General features: G+C 38.6%; 1 protein-coding gene across 5 annotated transcripts in view; it reads left to right on the forward strand.

Annotated features, from left to right (window-relative positions):
- Positions 1-20,661, forward strand: part of cnot10 (CCR4-NOT transcription complex, subunit 10) — a 44,438-nt gene that overhangs the window by 11,798 nt on the left and 11,979 nt on the right. For 2 of the 5 annotated variants that reach the window (XM_057834452.1, XM_057834453.1), the window contains exons 3-14: positions 3,899-4,060; positions 4,141-4,291; positions 4,369-4,541; positions 4,780-4,854; positions 7,902-7,985; positions 9,483-9,600; positions 9,732-9,881; positions 15,378-15,580; positions 15,687-15,808; positions 15,909-16,088; positions 18,914-18,994; positions 19,072-19,185. In XM_057834452.1, the coding sequence (XP_057690435.1) occupies positions 3,899-4,060; positions 4,141-4,291; positions 4,369-4,541; positions 4,780-4,854; positions 7,902-7,985; positions 9,483-9,600; positions 9,732-9,881; positions 15,378-15,580; positions 15,687-15,808; positions 15,909-16,088; positions 18,914-18,994; positions 19,072-19,185 (1,613 nt within the window). The remainder of the gene's footprint in view (positions 1-3,898; positions 4,061-4,140; positions 4,292-4,368; positions 4,542-4,779; positions 4,855-7,901; positions 7,986-9,482; positions 9,601-9,731; positions 9,882-15,377; positions 15,581-15,686; positions 15,809-15,908; positions 16,089-18,913; positions 18,995-19,071; positions 19,186-20,661) is intronic. The other 3 variants (XM_057834454.1, XM_057834455.1, XM_057834456.1) reach the window with 2 other exon arrangements.

Here is a 20,661-nt window from a genome sequence, read left to right on the forward strand (position 1 = left end):
GATGATCTCACAATAGGGCGATATAACATTTATCAATACATGGGTCAGGAAATAATTCTACAATATTTTACCATAAGTAGTAAAATAAAGAACAAGCTCTTTTCATCCTTTTGCTGTGAATTGAATTGATCACTAGTAGACGTCCAATTCACTGCCATACCTCCCAGTTCAAATGAATTGGACATCTATGGTGGTCAATTAAAACCAATGAATTTGATTTTGGAGCATTTCAGGTCATTTGCTGATGATTTTCAGTACTTTCGCGGGCATTTATTGGTCACTTTCTGTTGATTTTGTGTTGCTGAACCAGTGACACGGGAATGAATAAGCAGTGACTCAATGTCCATTTTTACAAAATAATTGTGTATATATTTTTTCTCAGCTCAACTTGATGTATTTGAGCTGTTATTATTATACTGTACTATATACTATTGCGTGACCATATTAGGCACAAAAAGATGACACAATAACCATTGAATTCATACCAGGACACTTGAAATGTCACCCGTCCAAAGAGCATTCGCATCCCCTAGTGGAGAAAAACATTGATACCTCTGATTGGTATAATTGTGGTTATTGTTGCAGCGTCTCATTGGTGAAACAGACAGCCACAGGTGGGTAGTAACACGTTACATGTTCTCCGTTATATTTACTTGAGTATCGTTTTGAGAAAAATGTATTTCTAAGAGCAGTTTTACTAAACTATACTTTTTACTTGTACTTGAGTAGATTTGTAAAGAAAAAAACGCTACTCTTACTCTGCTACTTTGGGCTACACAAGAGTCGTCACATTTTTCCTCTTTATTCTACATACCTTACCATACCTGAGTATTAGTCGCACCAGCCCAAAAATGCGCAATGAAGAGGAAGAAAAAAAACCATACAAGTCGCATTTTGGGGGGAAATTTAGTTGATAAAATCCAACGCATAAAACAGATATGTCATCTTGAAAGGCAACTTAAAAATAAAATGGAGAACAACATGCTGAGTAAGTGTACAGTATGATAATTTGACATGATGAATGAACAACGAAATGCGAACGTGGCCAGTATGTTAATGTAACATAGCTATTAAGAGTTATTCTGATAACTATAGCATAAAGAACATGCTGAAAAGTTTAACAGTGTCACTCCAAAACACCAAAATAACATATGCAATGATATAATAATGTGTTAATAATTTCACACATAAGTCGCCCCAGAGTATGTCTCACCCCCAGCCAAACTATGAAAAAAAAACTGCGACTTATAGTCCGAAAAATATGGTATAAGATTTATTATGTTTTTTGCCAGCAATGTTAAAGAGTAGCTCTACCAATGTCAACAATGAGACATTGCAACAAGTCTCCCAGTTTTTATTTGGCACTGATTGACCACGGAAAACCGGAGATATGATCCTTTTAATTTTATAATAGTAACTATGAAAGAACTACAGTATTCACTACTCAAACTAGAAACTATTTTCCCCACTAGATGGCAAGGCACTCATGCTCTTTGGACGAATAATGCTTCATTTCCGTCATTTTTTTCATTCAATTATTCTTTTGGTTTTGTTTTGTATTTTTTTGGCTTAATGTGGTCATGTAATGGCTTATTGTACAGTATCATTATAACAACAGTTCATATATACAACTTTGTGCTGAGAAAAAAATACCATCGTTAAAATACAAAATCAAACAAAAATGTAAGCATTTACTCATTACATCTGTATTCTTTTCACCAAATATTTTTTATTTGTAGTTGAGTACATTTTTTGGATGACTGCTTTTACTTCTACTTGAGTAATATTATTTTGAAATAACGCTACTCTTACTTGAGTAAAATTTTTGGCTACTCCACCCACCTCTGCAGATAGCCACTGTCGGAATCTCTGGCAAAAATGAAGTCAGTATCTAGAATAAAGAGGAAATATCTAACAAATTTAGTGTAGCCCAAAGTAGTGGAGTAAGAGTAGCGTTTCTCCACAAATTTACTCAAAGTATTGCATGGTAAAACTACTTTAAGAAGTTATTTTTCTCAAAAGTTACTCAAGTAAAGCAAGTAACGGATTAAATGTAACGCATTACTACGCACCTCTGATGATAACCATAATGTACAAATGAAAATGATAAGTTGCTCCAGTTGCTAGGCATTCATACAATCATGTAAAAAAATAAGACACCCCATTAAACATTGTTCTTTATGAAAAAATATTGACATATCAATGTCTTATCTTTTCATTATCTCTGGAAAAAAATCGATTTAATTGCTGGTAAACAACACAAATTAACATTGTTTTACTCATTAAACCAAATATATCAACAAAAATGCAAATTCTAACTGAGGAAAAAATTAGGACACCCTACCACCTAATAGCTAGTATTACCCTATTTGGCGGGAATAACTTCAGTGAGATGCTTTTTGTAGCCATCTACCAGTCTTTGACATGGGTCTGAAGAAAGTTTGCCCCACTCCTCAACGCAGAATACTTTCAACAGTGAGTGACTGTTGAAGTGAGCGAAAATACCATGGTGAGATCAAAGGAGCTGTCTGAGGCAAATGGTAAATGGTGTTATACTTGTATAGTGCTTTTCCACCTTAAGGCCTTCAGAAAGAAGATTGTAGACCCTTATGAGTCTGGTAAGGGGTTTCAAAAGATCTCAAAAGAATATAAAATCAGCCATTCCACTGTCTGGAAAATAGTCTACAAGTGGACGACATTCAAAACAACTGCCAACATGCCCAGATCTGGCCTTCCACACAAGTTCACCCCGATAGCAGACCGCAAGATGCTAAAAGAAGTCTCCAGAAACCCCAGAATATCATCACGGGACCTACAGCAGGCTCTTGCTACTGTTGATGTGAAAGTGCATGCCTCTACAATCAGAAAGAGACTTCACAAGTTTAAACTTCGTGGGAGGTGTGCAAGGAGGAAACCTTTGCTCTCCAAGAAGAAAATGAAGGCCAGACTGAAGTTTGCCAGAATGTAGACAAAGACCAGGACTTCTGGAAAAATGTTCTTTGGACGGTTGAATCTAAAATTGAATTATTTGGACATGAGAACAGAGGACATGTTTGGAGTACTAGTAAACCCAATACAGAATTCCAGAAAATCAACCTCATACCAACTGTGAAGCATGGAGGTGGAAGTGTCATGGTTTGGGGATGCTTTGCTGCAGCAGGACCTGTTCAGCTCACCATCATAGAATCCACCGTGAATTCTATCGTGTATCAGAGAGTTTTCCAGGAACATGTGAGATCATCTGTGAAAAAAATTTAAGCTAAAGTGAAACCCAGCAAAATGACGATGACCCAAAACATTCCAGTAAATCCACCAAGGACTGGCTGAAAAGGATGAAAGTCCAGGAATGGCCGAGTCAAAGCCCAGATCTTAATCCCACTGAGATTCTGTAGGGCGCTGAACATGCAAGAAAACCCTCAAACATCTCACAGCTGAAAGTATTTTGCGTTGAGGAGTGGGGCAAAAGTTCTTCAGACCGATATCAAAGACTGGTAGATGGTTACAAAAAGCATCTCACTGAAGTTATTTCGGCCAAAAGGGGTGAAATTAGCTATTAGTGGGTAGGGTGTCTTAACTTTTTCCTCAGTTAGAATATGCATTTTTGTTGATATATTTGGTTTAATGAGTAAAACAATGTTATTTTTTGTTTACCTGCAATTAAATCACCCCCAGAGATAAAGAAAATAAAAAAACAAGATCAGACATTGATATGTGAACATTTCTTTATAAAGAACTGAACATTTAATGGGGTGTCCTAATTTTTTTACATGACTGTATTATTCCATGAACCACCAGCCCTATTTGTTCATTGCTTATAAATTAAAAGAAAGAGATACAACAATAATATTTTCATATTGTATGAACAATGGAGGTGATAGTGCCTTTTTTTTATTCACAGGCCGGGAAGTACGACGAGTCTTTGAGACACCTTGAAGCCCTACAAGAGTTGAATAAAGAAGACTACAAGATTGCCTTGAATAAAGCGGTTGTAGAGTTTTACAAAAGTGGTCAGACCACAACAGGAAACCTTAAGCAAAGCTTAATGGCAATGAAAAGTCAGGTAAATGAATGTGGGACACATTTGTTCTTAATTTGTAGCAAAATGTAAAGACTAAAAATCCGTCCATGACAATTATCCAGGTTCACACAGCCACAGAGGATGTTGATGGGCTGGATGATGTTGAAAATAGTTTGTTGTACTACAATCAAGCCATTATCCACTATCATATGCGTCAATATTCAGAAGCCATTTCCATTGGAGAGAAGCTCTATCAATTTTTGGAACCGTTTGGTATGTTGTTGTGATTGATACTTTATCATCTTTGATACTAATAATGTATCTATGAGACTATTTTTGAACACTTCCAGTTTGGCATGGAATCATGCTGTTATTTGTCCTAGAAGAGAAGTTTGCTCAGGCTGTTTGTTTCCTGCTGGTGGATCTGTACCTGCTCACGTACCAACCAGAGAAGGCCCTCCACCTGTTGGCTGTGCTGGATAAGCTATCTGTGCAAGGAAGCAACAAGAACAGCAAAGGAGAGGTAACCAATTTAAAACTGAAAGTCCTACATTTCCGTCTGGTACTTTTCGATTATTACCAATCTTTTCAGCCCAATCACCTTCCATTGGACTGATCAATTGTTCTACCTATTCGCCTTGTCACTAGCATTAACGTTACTAGTTAACTCTAATATTAATGAGCATATTTTAGTTAAATCTGAGAACTGTCAAAAGTATACTATTAGTGTTGAATCCTAGTTTTTGTTTGTTTGTTTTCAGAACAACAAAGACGGCGGGAACCAGAAGGCAGAGTTCTCAGCCATGATTGAAGCAGCTAAATCCAAGATGCACCAGGTACAGTACCTTGCAAAAGTATTCGGCCCCCTTGAATCTTGCAACCTTTCGCCACATTTCAGGCTTCAAACATAAAGATATGAAATTTAATTTTTTTCTCAAGAATCAACAACAAGTGGGACACAATCGTGAAGTGGAACAACATTTATTGGATAATTTAAACTTTTTTAACAAATAAAAAACTGAAAAGTGGGGCGTGCAATATTATTCGGCCCCTTTACTTTCAGTGCAGCAAACTCACTCCAGAAGTTCAGCGAGGATCTCTGAATGATCCAATGTTGTCCTAAATGACCGATGATGATAAATAGAATCCACCTGTGTGTAATCAAGTCTCCGTATAAATGCACCTGCTCTGTGATAGCCTCAGGGTTCTGTTTAAAGTGCAGAGAGCATTATGAAAACCAAGGAACACACCAGGCAGGTCTGAGATACTGTTGTGGAGAAGTTTAAAGCCGGATTTGGATACAAAAAGATTTCCCAAGCTTTAAACATCTCAAGGAGCACTGTGCAAGCCATCATATTGAAATGGAAGGAGCATCAGACCACTGCAAATCTACCAAGACCCGGCCATCCTTCCAAACTTTCTTCTCAAACAAGGAGAAAACTGATCAGAGATGCAGCCAAGAGGCCCGTGATCACTCTGGATGAACTGCAGAGATCTACAGCTGAGGTGGGAGAGTCTGTCCATAGGACAACAATCAGTCGTACACTGCACAAATCTGGCCTTTATGGAAGAGTGGCAAGAAGAAAGCCATTTCTCAAAGATATCCATAAAAAGTCTCGTTTAAAGTTTGCCACAAACCACCTGGGAGACACACCAAACATGTGGAAGAAGGTGCTCTGGTCAGATGAAACCAAAATTGAACTTTTTGGCCACAATGCAAAACGATATGTTTGGCGTAAAAGCAACACAGCTCATCACCCTGAACACACCATCCCCACTGTCAAACATGGTGGTGGCAGCATCATGGTTTGGGCCTGCTTTTCTTCAGCAGGGACAGGGAAAATGGTTAAAATTGACGGGAAGATGGATGCAGCCAAATACAGGAACATTCTGGAAGAAAACCTGTTGGTATCTGCACAAGACCTGAGACTAGGATGGAGATTTATCTTCCAACAGGACAATGATCCAAAACATAAAGCCAAATCTACAATGGAATGGTTCAAAAATAAACGTATCCAGGTGTTAGAATGGCCAAGTCAAAGTCCAATCGAGAATCTGTGGAAAGAGCTGAAGACTGCTGTTCACAAACACTCTCCATCCAACCTCACTGAGTTCGAGCTGTTTTGCAAGGAAGAATGGGCAAGAATGTCAGTCTCTCGATGTGCAAAACTGATAGAAACATACCCCAAGCGACTTGCAGCTGTAATTGGAGCAAAAGGTGGCGCTACAAAGTATTAACGCAAGGGGGCCGAATAATATTGCACGCCCCACTTTTCAGTTTTTTATTTGTTAAAAAAGTTTAAATTATCCAATAAATGTTGTTCCACTTCATGATTGTGTCCCACTTGTTGTTGATTCTTGACAAAAAAATTAAATTTCATATCTTTATGTTTGAAGCCTGAAATGTGGCGAAAGGTTGCAAGATTCAAGGGGGCCGAATACTTTTGCAAGGAACTGTATACCAGAGGAGATTTCACTTGATTGCAGTGTTGTTTTGGCAGCGCTTTTAAATTTCGTTTTAGTCTTACTTCTATGAATGAAAATAGTTATTAGTCTTAGTTATATTTTAGTCATTTCAAAATGTGTTCAACAATTATCGTATTTTCCGCACTACAAGGTGCATCGGAGTATAAGGCCTTTCAATGAATGGCTTATTTTAAAACTGTTTTCATATATAAGGCGCACCTCATTATAAGGCGCAGTAATAGAAGTACTTGTTGTGATTGGGGCTGCGTTATGCATCCACTAGATAAAGCTGTGCTAAAGGGAATGTCCTGACATGATTAACCAATATTTATCCATATATAAGGAGCATCGGATTATAAGGTGCACTGTCGGCTTTTGAGAAAATGGAATGCTTTTAGGTGCGCCTTATCGTGCTGAAAGTACAGTATTGAAAATGTGTTCGTCTGTAAACTTCAAAAGTTTTAGTCCAGGAATAAATACCTAAATAAAAGGTTTCCAACAATTTTGAACGAACATTGACAGACGAGCGCATACTGTAATTGTAGTCTTTACAAGGACTTCAACATCTTTGTGATGATAATAGACACTCAGCAGGATAACAGTACATTATTTTCAAGTAATTAAACTTACCTGGATGCTATGAACTATATGTAAAAAGTTTTCCAAGAGTTTAAGATGACACAATGCTAATGCGAACACTATGCTAACGCCACAAGTGACATTTAGTGTAAAGTATGTAGCTGCTTATATAGGCAAGTCTACTGCTTTAAGATGGTGGCTGTTTACTAACGCCGGCGAGTCTGTCATTTCGCAACTAATTCTCTATACATGTGTTAATGCCGCCAAGTCTGTCATTTCGCATCTACGGTAGTTCTATACACATGTGATGTCTACTGAAGCCCGACGTAATAATACGACTTATTCTCGTATTCCGTCCGTCCGTCCGTCCATCCACCCACCCACTGGGATAAAAGAAAATTTCGACTAAATGTTGCACTAAGCTGACTGATTTTTTTTTTTTTTTTTTAATTTTAGTAAAGTTGAGCCAAACTTTTGAGCGCCACCGCACCGTGTCCATAGTAATTGTAATCAAGTTGCAATGCGCAAACACACGCTTCTTGTGGCTTCTACTGCGTGGTTTTCAGCAGTAATTTTTTTGTGCTCGGCGGTCAGGGCATCGAAACATGGAATCGAAATTTTAAAATTTGGAACGGTTCCGGGAGCATCGTGGTGTTAGAACTGGATCTCATCGATGCGCGATGCCCAAACCTACCCAAAACACATTTTTAGCTTGTCATTGTTGTGAAAAAATTGGTCGTCGACGAAATATTTTCATTATCGTCATCAATCACTAAAACAACACTGCTTGAATGTTTCTATTATCACCACCCTAATGACTCCTATGCTTCCTTTACAGTACAAAGTGAGAGCCTACATTCAGATGAAATCCTCCAAAGCATGTAAAAGGGAAATTAAGTCCGTGATGAACACTGCAGGGAATGTGAGTCTTTTTTTTTTTTTTTTTTTTGGGCACCTCTTTAAATTAACTAGACACTGTATTTATGATGTCACAGGAGTGGTTACTTGGCTATACACCGCTTGTAGCCAAAGGTTTTGGCAATGCCACACATATTCATTTTCACTAAGTCTACTGCCTCGTTTTTTTAATTATGGCTATTTGCGTTTTCTCTAGAATGGTATGAAGAGTGATCAGATGAATTGCAATTAATTGGCAAGGTCCGTCTTTGCCATGGAAATCCCCCTAAAGACATTTCCATTACATTTCAGTCCTGCCACAGAAGGACCAGCTGACATCATGTCAGTGATTCTCTCGTTAACACAGGTGTAAGTGTTAAAGAAGACAAGGTTGGAGATCACTCTGTCATGCTGATTGAGTTAGAATAACAGACTGGAACCTTTAAAAGTAAAGTGGTACTTGAAATCATTGTTCTTCCTTTATTAGCCATGCAAAGAAAAACGTGCCGTAGACTTCATAATGTATTGATGGGACACGAGACAGATAAATAGGGGGCCTGCATTGTTGGCGAGGCCGTCAAAGCTGACAGAGTGGAATCACAGACAAAGAGCTTTTTTTCAAAATTCTTGTGAATAAATGCTTTAATCCCTGAATTCTTTATAGATATGGACGTAAAACATTCTCGATTCTTGGTTAAAAGCACAAAAAAAGTGAAGTTAGCATTTATTTTATGTAAATATGTCGAAGTACAATGCTAGTCTGTTAGTGAATGTAACTGCCTTATGTAAACAGCTTTTCCGGTTTAAATTCTTGTGAATAAATGCTTTAATCCCCGAATTCTTTATACATATGGACGTAAAACAGTCTCGATTCGTGTTTAAAAGCAAAAAAACCGTGCAGTTAGCATTTATTTTACGTAACTATGTCGGAGAATGATGCTAGTCTCTTAGCTCTTTGTTGTGATGGGGGCTGCCACAATGGGTTTTTCCTTTGAAAATTCTTGTGAATAAATGCTTAAATCCTTGAATTCTATATAGATGTGGACGTAAAACAGTCTCAGTTCTTTGTTAATAGCAAAAAAACCTGCAGGTAGCATTTATTTTACGTAAATATTGCGAACTATGATGCTAGTCTGTAAGGAAATTAGCAGCAGCCATATGTAAACAAAGAGCTTTTTCCGTTGAAAATTCTTGTGAATAAAGGCTTAAATCCCTGAATTCTTTATAGATATGGACGTCTCGATTCTTGGTTAAAAGCAAAAAAACGGGCAGTTTGCATTTACTTCATGTAAATATGTCAAAGAATGATGCTAGTCCTTAGCGGTTAAATTTTCCCATTGATTTTTCTCCCATTGATTCAAAATACATGCATGGTACAAAAAATATAATAATTACCTTGAATCCTCGAGCAAATCACTCCTGAGGCATCGAATTTCGACATTTGGGGTAGAGATATCATAAAGATTGTAATATCCAATCGCCCAGCACTTAAACTTTAAACCTGTTCTTGTTGCCGTTTCAGTCTGCACCTTCCTTATTCCTCAAGAGTAACTTTGAATACCTGAGAGGAAACTACCGGAAAGCAGTGAAGCTCCTCAACAGCTCCAACATAGCAGAACACCCCGGGCCAATCAAGACAGGTGAGTCGAATTTGTATTCATCATTCACAATTTAAAAAATAGTTTTTACATGCTATCCATTTGTAACTGTTGGGATGCAAGTTGTGGCATGAATCTGGTGTCTTTTGAATTGTGTCATGTCCCAAAAACAGGTGAATGTGTTCGATGTATGTTCTGGAACAATCTTGGCTGCATTCACTTTGCAATGGGGAAACATAACCTGGGCATTTTCTACTTCAAGAAGGCATTACAAGAAAATGACAACACTTGTGCCCAACTCGGGGATGGTGGTAATGGGCAAGGTGAGTTAAAAAAAATGTTAGTTCAATTTTTATATGTCCTCCCACATTTACTAATAAAATAGTTCATTTTCATTTTAAAATATTTATAATTAGAATTAATGAGCCGTTTATTTGATATAAAAAGGTGTATAACCAGTGGCGGTTCTAGGATTTTCTGAAATGGGGGCAGGAAGGGGCCACAGATAGATTTTCACTTCAATGATTCATGAAATGGCCATAATATCACAATAGTCATTAAAGAAACAATTTTCCTGGAAATACTTCTGAAAAAGGATTTCAATGGTCAAGCAGAGATTTTCCCCTTTTTCAAAGACTACACGTCGCAAATTTCTTTCTATTTTGCTTCCGTGTTGTCATCAGCCAATCACGAGACCAGTCTTTACCCCGTAAACTAAGGCTGTGTCAACTTTGACAAACAGCCTGAATTATGTGTACCATTCAAGCAAAAAAAAAAAATCGTTAACAATCTCGAAGGATTGAAGACAACCACAGAAGCAAAAAAAGGATATGCGTTCTTTTGGCGTTGTTGTGCTACGTTACTTTGCATGTGGATCCATTGACACGTATTTAGTCGGTAAATGAAATTAAAATGGATGGAGCAATTTAATAGTCTTTGTGGATGCTTCTCACTTTGGTCATGGTGCATAAACTAACTTGGACCTTGTATCACGGCTTTTTTAATGGTCATTACTAAATGTTGGCATTATTACATTGAAAACATCTTGAATGAAAATTAAAAATAAGGTATACCTTCTGCAGAGGACTGGTCGCTTGCCACTTAGTTGTTTTCCTGCAGGTTTTCGAATGTGAAGCGGTATTCCGGTAACCAGAAGGGGAGGGCATTTCGTGCTGGTCAGTATTTTGATTTAGTTGCAGTACCATTTTTGGCCATGAATCCTACATTGGGCAGCTGAACAGCTTTTGAGATGCGCATTTTACTCAGTTAAATTGGCCTAAATGCATAATTCGCTGTCTCAAAACTCATATTACCCAATAGAGTTTTGAATTGACCGCATAGTTTTTGGGTTCCTACCATAGCAACACCTTAGCAACTAGAGCTGGGAATCTTTGGGCACCTAACGATTCGATTACGATTCAGAGGCTCCGATTCGATTAAAAAAACGATTATTGATGCACCTCACTCTTTTTTTTTTTTTTTTTTTTTTTTAATGTTTTTTACATTAGTTCCAAAATTGTTCAAAAATACTCAGGCTAAACCAAACTACTATTTCAGTATCAAGTTAACATATAGCAGTAAAAAAATATACAAAAATAACAGAAAAACTCTAGTCCCCATTCTCTATCAGCAGCTTTAAACTACATTCAATTATTTTAATGTTGTGACTCAACCGTTAAAGTTGTTAAAATTGCTCCCGTCATTCCATAATTTCCCTTTTGTCTACTTTCGACATGTGAAAGTTTTAAAACTATTTTAAAGATAGATTCAAATCAATATTTTACCGATTTAGAAGTATTTTAGATAAAAAGTTAATTAGGTTTGCTTGGAAGGTTCGCTACAACAGCCATGCAGGGAAGTGTACTGCTTTAAGATGGCGGCCGTTTACTACGCCCGCATCTAGCTTTTCGTAGCGGTGCTGCTAACGCTACGGAATCTATATTGCATCCAGTCCTATATAAATGATATCTACCGTAACATTATGTGGATGTACTTTGTAGCAGCTTTTCGGCAGCAGTCAGGTATGTTGTTGTGTTTTTTTATCTCGTGGCATGAGTTGAGCTAGAGCCGTGAGTTGAGCATTGGCATTACCTGAGGGGCCGGTTAATGAGAAGCATGATGTTTAGCTACTGTCGCTCCGTTCCGCATTGTCTCGAAGACCGCGCGGCGCGCTGAGTGTGTTGTACTTCTGCTTTACTTGCCATATTTCAATAATTGGAATTTTGATGTTTGTGAATCGTTCTCGAATCTTCCACGGCCGAATCGCGAATAATCTAAGAATCGGAAATTTTGCACACCTCTATTAGCAACGAGGTACGCGCCTCGCTGCCAGATGACGTCATTTCCCCAAGACCCCGCCAACACTCCATACGAATACCACGCTATCCCCGCCATATATTGCAAACATTTTCTGGGTTTTACTCGCGAGATTCGTCATGCCATCTCGATGTCTAGCGATGAATTGCTCACACGAAGGCACAAGATTCTACGAGTGGCCAAAAACAATCCTACTTGAAGTATTTGGACATCTTTTTTGAGTCAAGCGGAAGAACTTCTCCCCGGGTCCTCGATTGCATCTTTGTTTACAACATTTCAGCGACGATGTTAGGATGCACTGGGAAATGGACCCTAAAGCAGACAAAGAGAATAACTGTGCTAGTCTGCAACGTTAATTTAATTTCGCACTAGGCTCGGAGCAGCGCGCGTGCACGCCGGGACGTAGCTGTCAAAAGTTGACGGGTGGTCAATCAGGCGACTGTACAGCTCGGGATCAGGCCCGGGGAATTCTGGGATGGAACAAGAAGTCAAATTAGCCAGGTGTGATACAATATGAGAAATACCTGAATGCTGGACGTTACTGACGGGTATGCCGAAAGTGTTGGTCTGGCAACATGCAGCAACGATTAGCAGACTTATGAAGGCGACTGATTGTGATGAGTCACAGCTGTCATCGTTCCCCTGTCTGGCCTCCAGCCTGCAATCGGGGAGACTAGTCTAGGAGGATACAACGTAAGTAGACCGTTACTGACAATTTGATACATTTATTACTTGATCGCGACCTGTTTTTTTTGTCGTTATTGTCGCTTGCCTGTCAAGACAGCTGACAGGTTGTAAATCATGTCAATTTGATATAATTATTACTAGATCGATATAACTACTAGTCTTTTTTTTGCAATTACTGATAATTATATCACACAACTGAATAATGTTCAGAAAGAAATCACGCTACTACTGTAGATGCCTACCACTCTTTCGTAATGAGCGTTGAGCTCCCAATCGGGGTCATCTGACGCCTCAGGTTGAAACATGCAGGGATAAATTGTAGATCATCTTTCCTGGGAGCCTTTGCCATCGTTAACGTCACGAAAGAGTGATACTGAATGGTTACTTTTGGTGGAAATATCATTGATATCGTTGTTGCTGCTATGCTCGCTGTGGATAGTCTTCTGTTGCGTTGAGGAATTTACGTCACACTTCCGGGTTTGGGAAGGGACTATTAATAGAGTGCACAAAACGAAAAAAAAAAAAAAAAAAGCAAATTATCCTCGCAGTTACGTGTTAAAAATGACATGGTTGTTTTGACGAATTCATCCAAAGTTTATATTGGTAAAATTACACCAAAATCCGAAAAGCTCTTCAGCTGCTCTTTAACATACTCTGCAAACATTATCTCATTCTTTCTCACTTCAGAAAAGAAGAAATTGCTGATTTCCATCCTTTGTGCTAAAATGGGAACAGGGGCACTTCAGGGGCCGTGTAAATTAGAGGTGGGGCCAGTGCCCTTATGGCCCCACCCCTAAAACCGCCACTGCGTATAACAGTATTAAACTAGTATTAAACTAATTATTACTGAAAAGGAAATTTTGTGGAAAGCACAGCTGGAGATGACTTCTTGACAGGTTTTTTTATTCTCTCAAATGAACAAACGATGGTGACACACAATCCTGAAACAATAAAGAAAATGATAAACACGAAGCAAATTTATTAAAAAATAAACAATTAAAATGTAGGCTCCAAGATCCCTTCGAGATGATTCAGTCCCCTTATCCCACAATCATACACTTCTATTATGCATATGTGAGACTAGCCACGTTTACATGCTGACTTTTATTCATACCGATTCAAATCATTCCCAATGGAAATTTCACATCAGCTTCATGTCACTTCATCTATTCCGATCCAGCGTTTACATGTGACTGCCTTTATTCCGAAAGGACGTTTGACAACTGCCGTCTGACATGCGCAGATTAATCAAAACAAAGCGTCACGTTGCAAAACATGGAGATCGATCGTCAGATCAGCTGCTGTTTTAACTTTTCGAGTGGAAACAAAACTTCAGAATGATACGCCGTTCATTTAAAAAGTTGTGTGGGTGCGCTGTGCGTGTGCTTGGAAGCCATGTTGCAAGTGACGTTACTTACGTCACCAAGTGACGTCACCACGTCAGTACGGAGCATGCGCAGAAAGAACGCAACCAGACACCATTCCGCGTCCCTGTTTACATGATATAATTTTACTTCTAATCGGTTTGGGAAAAGGAATATTCCACCCCTGTGAATCGGAATGAAATTCCATTCGGTTTGGGCCTGTTCATTCCGAATGAGGTGTTTATATGGAACACATTTATTCGGTTTGATCAAATATTCCGATTGTAATTGGAATATTTGGCTCCATGTAAACGTGGCAAATGATGCAAGCTCGCAAGTTAACCCTATAAGGCAGGGGTGGGTAAGCCTGTCCTCGAGGGCCGCAGTGGGTCTTAGTTTTTGTTCCAATTGATTCAGAACAAACAGTTTAACCAATATAAGGTTTCAGCGGAACAAGCACCTGACGCCAACCAACTGATTGCACTTGTAAGAAACCAGATAGGTGAAAGGCTGTCCTCATGATGGGTTTGATCAAAACCCGCACCCACTGTTCTGGTGGAAAAGTTTCCTAGCAACCTGCTGCCTCAACAGTTGCCACGTTTACATGGAGCCAAATATTCCAATTACAATCGGAATATTTGTTCAAACCGAATAAATGTGTTCCATATAAACACCTCATTCGGAATGAACAGGCCCAAACCGAATGGAATTTCATTCCGCTTCACAGGGGTGGAATATTCCTTTTCCCAAACCGATTAGAAGTAAAATTATATCATGTAAACAGGGAAGCGGAATGGTGTCTGGTTGCGTTCTTTCTGCACATGCTCCGTACTGACGTGGTGACGTCACTTGGTGACGTAAGTAACGCCACTTGCAACATGGCTTCCAAGCACACGCACAGCGCACCCACACAACTTTTTAAATGAACGGCGTATCATTCTGAAGTTTTGTTTCCACTCGAAAAGTTAAAACAGCAGCTGATCTGACGATCGATCTCCATGTTTTGCAACGTGACGCTTTGTTTTGATTAATCTGCGCATGTCAGACGGCAGTTGTCAAACGTCCTTTCGGAATAAAGGCAGACGCATGTAAACGCTGGATCGGAATAGATGAAGTGACATGTAAACAGCTGATGTGAAATTTCCATTCGGAATGATTTGAATCGGTATGAATAAAAGTCAGCATGTAAACGTGGCTAGTGACACCTTTTAAAAACGAAATTTTGATTCTTGGCGGAAACATATCGATTACCTTTTGGGATTTAAAAAAAAAAAAAGTATCGCGATATTTCACCATTTCGATGTATTGTCAGTTTGTCAATCCCTAAGTATGAATGCTGGACAAAGAGCATGTAAAATTTAATTGGAAAAAATGTAAAATATGACTGATTTGTGTTTTTCAGTAGTGTAAATATATCTTAAACACATTTCTTTTTTTTCTCCTACTTTGTAGCCAAGAAATTCACCGGTATCCCCATGTGTGCTCTACTAGCCAATAAACGTTATGAGCTTCTGTATAACTGCGGTATCCAGCTGCTGCATATCGGCCGACCTCTGGCAGCCTTTGAGTGTCTAATTGAGGCGGTGCAGGTTTACCATTCGAACCCTCGACTGTGGTTGCGGCTTGCAGAATGTTGCATCTCTGCTAATAAAGGGGTATGCCAATTATGTTTCCATAAATTAGCATTGACTTTCCATTTGTTGCCTATATCGGCCGGTGTATTGGTTTTATAATCGGGCTTTTGTTACTGTTTGCTTGCAGGGTTCAGAACAGGAGAGCAAAGGTTTACCTTGTAAAAAAGGTATTGTTCAGTCAATTGTCGGACAGGGATACCATCGCAAGATTGTATTGGCATCCCAGTCCATGCAGAACACTATTTATAGGTCAGTACTCTAGCTTACTATCTCATCTTCCATCATCTAATACAATACGCATTGTTCATTTTACACTTTTCTAAATTGCTCTTTTGTTTGTGTCTGGCAGTGAAGGCCAATCAGCTGCCATCCCGGTAGCCAGTATGGAATTTGCTGCCATTTGCCTAAGGAATTCTTTACTGCTGCTGCCTGAACACCAACAGCTGGATGGCAAGACAGATAACGGCTGCAAGAGCTCATGTCAGTCAGGAAGCACTGAAAGTGGCAGTGAAAATAGTGATGCCTGCAGGTCAGACATGCACACACTTCTTTTTGCAAACTGCAGAATATACAGGATCTGCCATAAGGGTGGGTACCTCACGATACGATACGATTTATGATACAAGGATTCAGATCTTATTTTTCATTGTCAGGATAACACCAAAAGGCTCACGATAACGATCTCCCGATAAGGCGATATAACAACGATTGATACGAGTCAGGAAATCATTCTACAGTATTTTATTATACAAATAATAAACAGAAAAAGCTCTTGACATCCTCATGCTGTAAATTGAATTATCACTGGAGATGTCCAATTCATTTGAAATGGGAGGGATGGCAGCGAACGAGCGAATGCTATTTTCATCCTACTGCTGTTAATTGGAATGAGTTTATCACTAATAGACATCCAATTGTTTCGAACTGGGTGCCATGCCTCTAACTTCAAACGAATTGGGTGTCTGGCAACTAATGTGTTTAATTTTGGGGCATTTCAGGTCATTTACCATTGATTTTCAGTCACTTGCTGTTGATTTTGGAGCATTTATGGGTCACTTTCCTGTTGATTTTGGGTTGCAGAACAGGAATTAACCTAGGAATCTTCTTAAATGAATAGGCAGTGACTCAAAGGCAACAGGAATTGACCTGTAAATGCCCGAAAATCAGAAAGGAAGTGACGCAGAAATGTCCCGAAATTGGAAAGACTGGCTGCGAATGCTCTGGTTTCGAATGAACAAACGTTCATTGCTTCTTCCAGGATTCGCTTCCCGTGGGCGTTATTTTATTTTGACTAAATTCGTGTGATTTCGTATGGGTTTTCCTTGAAGTGTGATAACTAAGTCATTAATGAATATTTTTTCACTTTCAACCACTCAAAAATATATACAGGTATTGGCATCAGACCTATCTACACATATATAGGTTTTATTTTATTTATTTATTTTTAATGCCCCCTATGGACGTTAATAACAGTATTATTCTAATAGCAAAACTATCTATGCCGTATATATATATATATATATTTGTCTAATTTGAATATTTCATATGACATAGTTAGAGGCCCAAATAAGTCCATAGGTCATAGCATCAAGCTTTATTTGCAAGCAAATTCACGTATTGGCCTTTGGCGCCCCCTAGTGACTTTTGGGTGTTAAGCCTCTCAACACACAAATTCCTCTATTTCCATGTTTTTGACTCGCCAAAGAAGTGATTGCATGAGTAGTCATGGAAAATGCATTATAACACATCAGGTTTAGAGCATATCAAAAATTATGAATTATAATGGGAGTCAATGAGCCAGAACATGGCATTATTACAAGAATTTAGTGTGAATCTCCCCAACCTGTTTGCAATAAGTTAGAAATTGCTGCATGGTGCCATTTTGATCTTTACATGTTTTTTACTATCCTGGGGAAATATTAGCTCCCTAGTGTAATTTTTCTAATGCTTTGTCTTTGATGAAACACAGAAAAAAAAAAAAAAAAGCCAGAAAATGGACAAATATCACAGACGAGTTATTAATCAGGATCGTTATCAAGCTCCTGCAGAGATTGCTGATGAACTGATCATTTGATTCAGGTGATTAAAGAAGGAGACATGGAAAATATGCTGGATGGGGGCTCTCGGGGGCTAGACTTGGACACCCCTGAATTAGAGTGACGTTGTAATGGTTTGTTTTCAAAATGTTGAATTTAGTTTTATTGATTTGGGTTGATACACTACCCTCTAGTGGCAACAGTCAATTTGACAAAACTCATCTAACATGGTTGAATCCAGCTGCTCAACATAAGGTATGTTTTTGTTTGAGTTTAATATATTTGTTTATACATCCGTTGTTTAGTTTAGAAGTATATTTAGCAGTTTTTTGTGGGAATATGTGTTTGAACGATTTGTTTAGAGCACAGGTGTCAAACTGATTCCAGAAAGGGCCAAGTGGGTGCAGGTTTGCTTTCCAACTGATGAAGAGGACACCTTTTCACCAATTAGATCTTTTACATGTGTAATCAGTTAAACTTTGTCAGGTGCTGCTTGTTTCAGCAGGAAGTTCATTGGTTAAACTCTGCGCGTTATCGGTTGGAACAAAATCCAGCACCCACTTGGCCCTTTCTGGAGGCGGTTTGACACCTGTGGTTTAGAGCTTTAAAAAAAGAAAAAGGAAAAAAAAGCATTTTATAGCATTTAAGCTAGCGGACTTTTCCTATTCAAGTTAGCCAATTGTTAGTTGTTGTACTTAGATCCTCATTTATTACTTTTTTTATACTATTTGAGCTCAGGTATTTTCAATGTGGTTTTAAATGCATTTATTGCTCTTTCACTATGAAAGTGGAAGAAGAAACACTCAGGAATTTTATTTTTGTGTTACATGTAATGCTGTTTTGAAAGTGCAATGTTAGCAAGCCAAAATAAATGTTATTGCAGGCATAAACACTTGTTTCTTCGTTGTACATCTCCTAAAATTTATTCTGCAACGCATTAAATGTTCGTAATCCGATTACTCGATTATTGGAACTAACTAATCGATGGATTAATCAATTACCTAAATAATCGATAGCTGTAGCCCTAGTTGTATTGATGAATATTGTAGATTTCTTTCTTTATTATTTATTATTTATTTATGTAGTGATCATTGTTGTATCACCATATCGTGAGATAACTGTTATCGTGAGTCTTGTTTCACGCATTGTATCGTGAGCAACCCAGAGGTTCCCACCCCTATTCAGTAGTGCTGCAATAATAGCAGCGATGATTGGTGATTGTGTTTTGACTACAACGGCATGCTTGCTTATGTCCATTGAAAATCGTCATCATTCAAGTGTATTTCCTAGGTTCTAATGAACTTACCTTTTTTTGCAGCGGGAAGGGTCAGGAAGCAGACCGGTTACTCTCTGCAGCGCCATCATCTCCTCTCAGAAAACAGGAAGTGGAAAACCTCAGGTAATTTTACTGACACATCCGTACTTTTCAACTGCTGTACAACCAAACACTAATGTCATGCCATGTTGAATATGTAGGTGCTCCATCTTGGCGTGTAGTGCCTATGTGGCGTTAGCACTAGGAGACAACCTCATGGCTTTAAACCATGCTGAGAAACTGCTTCATCAAAGCAAGGTGTCCGGATCGCTCAAGTGAGTTCTGTTGATTTCTCAACCAACCACTTTGAATCATTTGACCGTCAGCGTGTATCTCTGTTAGGTAGGGGTGGTAACTAGCGCTTAGGCTATCGATTAGTTAGGCAATTGATTATCGAGTACTTAGTTCGAATAATTGAATAATCGGATGACAAACATTTTAGCATCGCCTAAAATGTATTCATTTTAGGCAATGTAAAACAAAGGAAAAAGTGTTTATGCGTGCAATGCCTTATATTTTAACTTGCCAAGGTTGAACTTTCAAAGGAGCATTCAATGCGAAAATAAAATACCTGCACTTAGCCTAAAATTGTATTTAAAAAAAAAATAACAAAATGTGGATCGGAGTGCAACAAAAGAACAATTGGCTAACTGGCATAGCAAAAGCCCGCTAGCTTAAATGCTATAAAATGCTAACATTTTTGTTGACAAAGCTCTTAAATATTTCAAACACATATTCCACAAAAAACTGCTAAATATATTTCTAAACTAAATAACGAATGCATAACAAACATATTAGCTCATAAAAATTTTTACCTTATGTTGGTTTTAACGGGGAACAGCTGGAGTTAGCCATGTTAGATGAGTTATTTATTCTCGTGGGCAGTATATCTATCCAAATCAATAAAACAAAGAACAAACACTTTCAAAACAAACCATTACAACAGCACCCTATTTTAACAAATCCTTGAAGCATCAAAATTCGATTCAAAGCTACAGTATTTTCTAATGGAATTACTCGAGTTTATCGGATAATCATTTCAACACTAAGGGTAACCTGTAGGTGCCTCGAGATAAGAAACAATTAGCAATACAAGGCTCATGAAAACGACGATCTCACGATATGATACAACAATTATCTTTCTAGGATATTCTAATAAACAGAAAAACAAGCTATTGTGATCTTTCTGCTCTGAATTGGAATGAGTTTATCACTAGTAGACTCCCACTCCGTCAGTGGCAGCCAATGTCAGGCACTGAGTTAATTTTAGGGCATTTCACATCATTTCCTGTTGATTTTCGGTCATTTGTTTTTCATTTTGGGGCATTTACGGGTGACTTCCTGTTGATTTTGGGTTAATGAAAAGTGACTCAAGGGCTGCGTTTCAATCGTGGTTTAAATGAGCCCTCGCTCACTTGCCCTAGCCACCGCCCCCCGGGGGAATCCCTGCCGCCATATTAAGGGCCGTTCCAATTCCCAAAACAGCGAGGTGAACTTGGTGAGATGGACCATCAGAGGGCTCAGTGATCGAGTGAAAAACGATGGTCACTCCGGAGCTCCCTGTATCCCACAATGCATTGCAATGGTGCATGGAAAATATCTCCATGCGGTGGTGATAATGAAGCTCAAACACCGTTGGCTGCTGTATATACCAACAAAGAAGAAGAAAATGAATTAAGCTGCCAGCACTGTGTTTGAGTGCCGTACCAAACTGCTTTTCGAATTGTAAAATTCATCATTGCTGTTAAAAA

The sequence above is a fragment of the Corythoichthys intestinalis genome, chromosome 4 (genome assembly GCF_030265065.1).
Source record: "Corythoichthys intestinalis isolate RoL2023-P3 chromosome 4, ASM3026506v1, whole genome shotgun sequence".
NCBI lineage: Eukaryota > Metazoa > Chordata > Actinopteri > Syngnathiformes > Syngnathidae > Corythoichthys > Corythoichthys intestinalis.